The 8,289-nt window shown below is 40.4% G+C and overlaps 1 protein-coding gene across 2 annotated transcripts in view; it reads left to right on the top strand.

Moving 5' to 3' along the window:
- Positions 1–1,138: 1,138 nt before the first annotated feature.
- Positions 1,139–8,289, top strand: part of LOC124286074 (4-hydroxybenzoate polyprenyltransferase, mitochondrial-like) — an 18,910-nt gene continuing 11,759 nt past the window's right edge. For both annotated transcript variants that reach the window (XM_046722396.1, XM_046722397.1), the window contains exons 1-5: positions 1,139–1,228; positions 2,130–2,686; positions 3,629–3,795; positions 4,215–4,336; positions 6,605–6,690. In XM_046722396.1, the coding sequence (XP_046578352.1) occupies positions 2,140–2,686; positions 3,629–3,795; positions 4,215–4,336; positions 6,605–6,690 (922 nt within the window). In that variant the 5' untranslated portion in view covers positions 1,139–1,228; positions 2,130–2,139. The remainder of the gene's footprint in view (positions 1,229–2,129; positions 2,687–3,628; positions 3,796–4,214; positions 4,337–6,604; positions 6,691–8,289) is intronic.

Raw genomic sequence — 8,289 nt, 5'->3', positions numbered from 1 at the left:
ATCATGTGTCTAACCAGGGATACTCTACAACCTTATATAGTCTCCCTGGTCTAACAAACTCGATCAGGCGAGTTAAATCGCTAAAAACTAAGTGCCAAAAGTAAGGAATCTAATTCACTTCCCGATATTGGAGAAATACATGCTTCAAAGATTGAAGTAATACACCCACATATATGAATAACTCACGATTTTCCGTAAAATTGTCACATGTTCTGACAGGTGTAATCGTAAAGAGACCAGTTCGTAGACGCGGTGGATTCGTAGCCCAGACTGGTTCGTAGACGGTGATTTCGTAGACGTGTATTAATAATTGAATAATAATATATATTAAGTTTGATTTTTACTTTGTTTGATTGTGTATAACAAAGTTGTTATGCTGTGTTTTCAGTGATACGAAACTAAGGGCAGCTAATGACAAGAAAAGTGTGATTGAAGAGTGATCACAGTATGAGTTAGATAACACCGTTGTCACGCAAATGATGATAAGGAAGGAAGCATGTATCACAGTAGTAGTTAGATAACACCGTTATCACGCAAATGATGATACGGAAGGAAGCACGTATCACAGTAGTAGTTAGATAACACCTGTATCACAGTAGTAGTTAGATAACACCGTTATCACGCAAATGATGATACGGAAGGAAGCACGTATCCCAGTAGTAGTTAGATAACACCGTTATCACGCAAATGATGATACGGAAGGAAGCATGTACCACAGTCACTCAGTGACCATTGGTCCATTTAACTTAGACACCTCTCTCAGCAGCTGGGACACGGTAAGATTTGAGGTTGAACTTTTCCCATTTTACTAACGTCTACGAATCCACCACTCAATCCGCCTACGAATCCACCGGATTTCCACGTCTACGAACCAGTCTGGTCTACCAGAGACCATATAATCTATTATATGGTCTCTGGGTCTACGAATTCACCTACAGCCGATAATCTTACGTGCAATTGTTTTTCAGAAACAAGACACTGAATTGGTCTCCGATACTTATGGTGTTTCAGCTAGATCTATCAGACTAGAGTCTTTTAGTGTTTTCAGTGCTGTGAAAAAATAAATAAATTGGTTTTATACAAATGTGAATGTATTTGCAGACAAACGACCTTGTGAGTCCTTCAAAGATGATAAGAATAAATTGGTCCAAGGGAGATAACTCTATTGAACAGGTCAAGGTTGCCCTCAGTTTCCTTGCCTGTACGGAAATTGAAACAGCGCGCTCAGGTATATTTAACATACCGTTTGCAAGGTCGATATTTGTTACAGGTTGTTGTTGTAATGATTAGGTTATGATTTGAACAAACAGTGACTTAGTGTTATGCACATATCGGACATACGATACTGTCTACTCAACTGTGTAAGGGTTGTCCTGTTTTCGATCGACTGATATTTCGTCAGGAACTTTGTAATAATTAACTTGATAATTCGGTGACAGTTGTTTGAACTTGCACTGACGAAAGAAATGGATCTGGCAGTCAAACATATTTGCTAACCTGATACCATGATCATCAGGATTCGACCTTGTTGTTCGTGTGACTGGATTGTCTGGTCCAGAACTAGTTCAGCAAGCTAAACGTCGTGTTCCTGCCAAGGCATACACGACGTTTAGCTTGCTGAACTAGTCCAGAACCAGCTATTTTCAGGCCACATATATACAGCCGAAATATTGCTGAGTGTGCTGTTTAATAACAAACATATTGTATATATATGGACTGCCAACAGATCCGAACTAATGCTCAATGTTGGTAAAAGCATATGATTCACTCACTCCAACTACTGGTGCAGTAGCTTGGAGAGGGTGGTGGTGGTAGGGGTTTAGCCTTGTGTTTAAAGCATCACACTGAAGGCCTGGGTTCAATTCCGGTAAGAGCTCCTTACGAACACACCACCTAATTTTTAACTATAAACTATAGACTAGTGTTTGCTCATCGCAAAAATATGCAGGGGGAACGTAAATAATTCTTTCCTCAATTCCCCACATGGGTACAATGTATGAATTCCATTGTGTTCACTGTTGTGATATTGCTGGGATATTGCTAAATTTGGTCTACAACATTTCTTCACTCACTCATGCTATATTATCATTGCTGAGTCAGCATTATTCAGTGTCATTGATGTGTTGCAGAGAATCTGCCATGATGTCTGCGTTGGCTGGGAGACTGCTGGCTGGTCACTCCAGGGTACTGTCCTGTCTCCTCCCTGTCACTGGTCAGGGCACCTGCTATCACTGGTCAAGCAGCCAGGGATATACCGACTCGCAACAAGGACAAACTGAACACTGGAAACATCTTGATAAGAAACAGCAAATTCCAACCTACAGAAATGTTCACACAACTAGTAACTCTCACATATCAAGGCATCTCGAACATGTAAAACATCCATTAAGACAAATTACTTATCAAGATGTGAAGAACAGTTTACCAGCGGGGCATGGATCAGATATACATCTAGCCAAGTTTCGGTCACCAGCGCTGGGACAAGAGACATCAACATCCCCTCCATCACGCTCGTTTCATTCACTGCTCCGCCCACAGTCTGTGTTCCAGCCTCATCCACTCCTGAATACACGTCATGGATTGGTCAATACAAGACGTCCAATCAGCTTCACCACTTCCATCCTCGAGTCCTCGCCACAGTCAGTCCAACCTTACCTGAGACTCATCCGCTTCGATAAACCCATAGGTAGGGCATGTAGTTCACATTCTGTTGATTAGTATGTTATTTATGAGTAATATATATTAGTGCTGGGAATTGGTTGAAATCTCACAATTGATGATTGTTTCATTACCAACGAACAATCATCGAAAAAAATTGGTTTGCGTCATTTTTCCGATTTTCCTATCCAGGTTGTTATTGCAGATAGGTATAACATGATGCAACTTGCTACTTTAAAGTGATGACTAATATATCATGAACATAAACTTCCCGGAGTCTTCAAGAAATACTCAGTCATGGCTTTTCAGTTAGTGAAGTGAGTTTTCTAAGAATTAAACACGTTTTCATGCACTGACAACTTCAACAATATGTTCCATTGTCAAGTATTTCAAAGACTAAAACAGTAGTTCCAAAATCGTTTATGTTCAATTATGAGAAAATGTGATTGATTGCTTGGTCGTTTGGTCACTGCGATCAATCTTCGATTATTTCAATTAATCGGAACGCCACTAACTGGTACACACCAAAATGTCAAATCTTAGTTTGCGTAGCGGTACATAGATAAAATAAGTGAGGTATATTGAGATGTTCTATTGATTAGTATGTTCTTTATGAGTAATATATATTACACGTCACTTCATCAGTTATCAGTGGATAGTTGTTCACAATATTAATCACTGCATTGTCCAGTCAATAGTATACAGGCTGACCGTCATGAAGCTGAAAATTATTGACATTCTTCCACGGAGACTTGCAATAACTCTGACAGCTTCTTCAGTTGGCCATGCCTGTGATGCTGTACAAGATAGCTCTCTCGATTCAGTATTTGGAGAGCTATCTTGTACAGCATCTCAGGCATGGACACCTACATGGTTTAACCTATAACAAAAGTACAGTACCTATCTCATCCCCTGTACTGGAACAAGTGCCTGCTTGTCGTAATGGTCATGTTTTGTCATGTCACTCCAGGGACGTACCTGCTATTCTGGCCGTGCACATGGAGCATTGCTATGGCTGCTGACCCCGGTTTTCTCCCTGACCCCTACTTCCTGGCAATGTTCGGTGCAGGGGCCTTTCTCATGAGGGGTGCTGGCTGCATCATCAACGACATGTGGGACAAAGACTTCGACAAGATGGTGTGTGGCATGCTCCTGTTCTTTCAAAGAAAGAGTTATGACAATATGAAGGTTCTTCTAATGAATGCCCATGTACAATCCCATGGCAGCATCTGCTGGTGATGGGTTCAAATCAGAGCTTCAACATGAGGTCATGTGTCAGTTTATTATTATAAAACCTTTCTTCTCATACCAGGCTTACAATATCAATACTAGACTCAACCCATGTATTAATGAAGTGACTCATTTGTCACATTTACCATAAATGTTGATTGTGAGGAGGATGTTTAAGAATTAACAAGCACTTCCCGAGGACCCGGTTTTCGTTGTTGGATAAAATGTTCACAGGTAGCCGCGAAAAGGAAAACTTGATCAATAATGTATAATTTGTAATGTAATGTGAGAATGTAAATGTATTCTCATTCAGTAGCAATTTTCAGGTTGAAAGAACAAAGGCCCGCCCTTTGGCATCAGGGGAGCTAAGCTCGTTCCAGGCGTTGGCATTACTTGGAACTCAGCTTGGCCTTGCCCTTGGTATACTGCTACAGTTTAATACATACAGGTGGGTTTCACATTGACACATACAGGTGGGTTTCACACTGACACATACAGGTGGGGTGCACATTGACACATACATGTGGGTTTCACATTGACACATACATGTGGGTTTCACATTGACACATACAGGTGGGTTTCACATTGACACATACAGGTAGGTTTCACACTGACAGATACAGGTGGGTTTCACATTGACACATACAGGAGGGTTTCACACTGACAGATACAGGTGGGTTTCACATTGACACATACATGTGGGTTTCACATTGACACATACATGTGGGTTTCACACTGACACATACATATGGGTTTCACACTGACACACACAGGTAGGGTGCTCATTGACACATACATGTGGGTTTCACATTGACACATACATGTGGGTTTCACATTGACACATACATGTGGGTTTCACACTGACACATACATATGGGTTTCACACTGACACACACAGGTAGGGTGCTCATTGACACATACAGGTTGGTTTCACACTGACACACAGGTAGGGTGCTCATTGACACATACAGGTAGGTTTCACACTGACACATGCAGGTGGTTTTCACACTGACACATACAGATGGGTTTCACATTGACACCTACAGGTAGGTTTCACACAGACACATTTAGGTGGGTTTCACATTGACACCTACAGGTAGGTTTCACACTGACAGATACAGGTGGGTTTCACACTGACAGATACAGGTGGGTTTCACACTGACACATACAGGTAGGTTTCACATTGACACATACAGGTTGGTTTCACATTGACACATACATGTAGGTTTTACACTGACACATACAGGTGGGTTTCACACTGACACATACATGTGGGTTTCACACTTGACACATACAGGTAGGGTGCACATTGAGACATATATACTATAGTATGACCAGAAATTATTGAGAATTTTAGGAATATGTTTAATTGGATTTCTAGTATAAACAACCTTGACCAGCTATCAAGTGCTTGGTTTCATTCAAGAGAGACAACTCCGTTAATCCTTTTTCATTAGTTTGTGAAGAGTTATCCCCCTTTGTTTACTTGCTAGAAGACGACATTTTCAGTGATCCCCAGTATGGATGATTTAGAGAAGAGGAAGTTGATTTCAGAGTATTATAACAAGGACATCAGATCAGCTAAAGTGATTTCAAGTAGAACAGGCATCCCTTTAGTCCACTGTTTATCGTGTTTTGAAAAATATTGCAAATGGATATGGCATTGAGCACCAGGGAGGCGTAGGTAGGCCCAGAAAATTGACTGTCGGTGACAGGAGGCGGCTTGGTATTCTTGTTTCTAAAAACAAACGAAGGAGATTTGAAAACTTAAGGCTGGATATGATTGATAGAGGAACTGTGGCTGTCTGTAAGGAGACAATTAGAACTGAGCTGCATGCAATGGGTTGGCAGAAAAGTCGAGGAATTCCATCACCGATCATGAAACCTGAACGAAAGGAGCGAAGGTTGAACTGGTGCTTACAGCATAGAAATTTTAACTGGGACAATGTGATTTTCTCAGATGAAAGTTCTGTGTGGCTGTTTCCTAATACACTGAAATTCTGGACCAAACAAACTGAAAAACCTTTGTATCAGCGCCCAAAGTACAGTCCGAAATTTAACATGTGGGGTGGCATATCTGTGTTAGGGACAATGCCCCTCTGTGTATTTGAAGGGAATATGAACAGTGAGCGGTACACAGATATTCTCGAGGGACATTTACTTCCATCTGCTCACGTGTTCTATGGAAATTTTTGGAGTTTCCAGCAGGACAACGACCCAAAACATCGTTCAAAGCATTCACAGGCCTGGTTTCGGACCCAAAATATGACATTATTAGATTGGCCAAGCTATAGCCCTGACCTAAATCCAATAGAAAATGTTTGGGGACTTATGAAGGAAAGTGTCAATAAGAAAAATCTGACAAATATTGCTGAAATGAAAGAAGAGGTGGTTCGATATTGGGACAGCATGGACCACGACTTTCTAACTTCTTTGATCAGTAGTATGCCCCGCCGCATTAAAGCCTGCATTGCTGCCCATGGTGACATGACAAAATACTAACTGTTCACCTGTCTTTAAATCTGGAGTTATATTCTGCTAATATTCACATTTAATACATGAGTAATGAGTGAATTTTTTTTTTTGAAATTACTTTCTTTTAATTCTCAATAATTTCTGGTTGTACAGGTGAGGTGAATGTTTACACGTATATGTGTTTTAATCTGCCAAGTTAAAGCTAACTGCCCGTGTACACCTGTTTACTCCTCCTTCCCAGCATCCTTCTTGGGGCGGCGTCCATGGGTCTGGTCATCACCTACCCACTGGCCAAGCGCTACACCTACTGGCCACAGCTGATGCTAGGTGAGTGCTGTCAGCCTTCACAGAACTTAAGCCAGTGTAGTATTACTGTTACATTATTCATACTGGTGACTGAGTGATATGTATGGAGGACATGCTTGGAGAATTGACATATGACATATATTTTTAAAAAACGTCGCTATAAGTATGTAGTGTTTTCCGTTGCTGAGTTTAGTATTACACAAGTACTTCCTAAATAAGACAAATTTGTTTGGCCTATTGAGTTGGTAGAAAAACATGTTAGATGTTTTGAGGTGCTTGTTTGCAAGTGGCCAGCCAGAGTCATTTTAATGTCTTTCCATGGAACTATAGTACAGTGTTTTTGCCAGATGGAACCAAATACACATGAATATATACAAATTGATACTGTTTAATGATGAATTCATCAGTAGACAGCTTTTTAATGTGAGGGTGTATTTTGTTTTAAATGTAATTGATTGGACTGACCATAAATGAAATATACCTCATTCAAATTGTGGTTGTAGTTGAAGCAGTTTGTGTGCAAGTAGTTCTGGAGTGTTCAACCCTGCTTTCCTGGTGTGACAGGTTACCATGGTTACTGGTGTCCTAGACTAGGCAACCTGCAGAGTGTACCAGTATATTCCCGTCAGACACATGTCCCACCAGTCATATGTCCTATTGGTCAGACAATAGAGTCGGAATTAATATAGTCAACACCCATTTCTAAAAGTGACCCCCCAAAACTGGACAGGGGGATATGTTGCTGATTTCTACACTTGCTGATGTGCAATATATAATCTGGGCCAACAGTAGGTCAGTGAGTTCGGACATTTGTTTAAAAGCTGACTGCTGGGACATGTGACAAGTGGGGGCCGCCAGTGTGCCGCCACACCTCCGAGACTGCATGAGTAGACCAACACACTTAGCTGATAGCACTAACCTCAAGGTGCAGCTAATTGTGCTGGGCTGTGCTGTGTTGAACAATGACTGTGAGTTCACAAGGAGGTGTAGATGGAAGTGAGAGAAATGTATTCAGTCGATGTTCGTAGGAAATGTATTTGATGACTATATATGTTGGTTTGTTCTATATAAATTGTACATAATCATGGAGTTCAAACAGAGTGCAGTAATATTGTAAGGACAGCTTCATATGACTTTTGGTCTTCACAAGAACATTGTGAGGAAGGCTGATAAGAAGCATTCTTCCGTACCATAAGCTACGTAATGAGCACTGTTATTTGAAGATCCATAGTAGAAACCAAATGTCCATCTCCCAGGAATTTATGATGACTTAAGATCTTACATTTCTAGTTAATGTTTCTAATGAAGAGATCAGTGCCAAAATCAACCACTGAATCTATGCAAATGTTGGAGAGATTGATCAAACACTCTGTTCAAAATTCAAATTGACAATTGGAAAAATGTTTAACTGATAAAGCATTGTTACATGTATTGATTAAAATTATAAATGAAACGTTTCAATCACATCAATTCTGTATGATTTATTAGAAGGGGGTTACATCATGATGCATTACATTCTTTATTTTCATGAAATGAAAAGCAAATTCTGCATCCAAGACAGTATCCCAAAATGCTTTTCATGTGTCTGTTGACTGAATCAGCAATGGCCATGAATACATA

This window comes from Haliotis rubra, unplaced genomic scaffold (genome assembly GCF_003918875.1).
Source record: "Haliotis rubra isolate DU_JTF1 unplaced genomic scaffold, ASM391887v1 Scf375, whole genome shotgun sequence".
Classification (NCBI taxonomy): domain Eukaryota; kingdom Metazoa; phylum Mollusca; class Gastropoda; order Lepetellida; family Haliotidae; genus Haliotis; species Haliotis rubra.
Note: the sequence above shows the minus strand (reverse complement) of the source record. Positions and strands in the feature narration are given on the sequence as shown.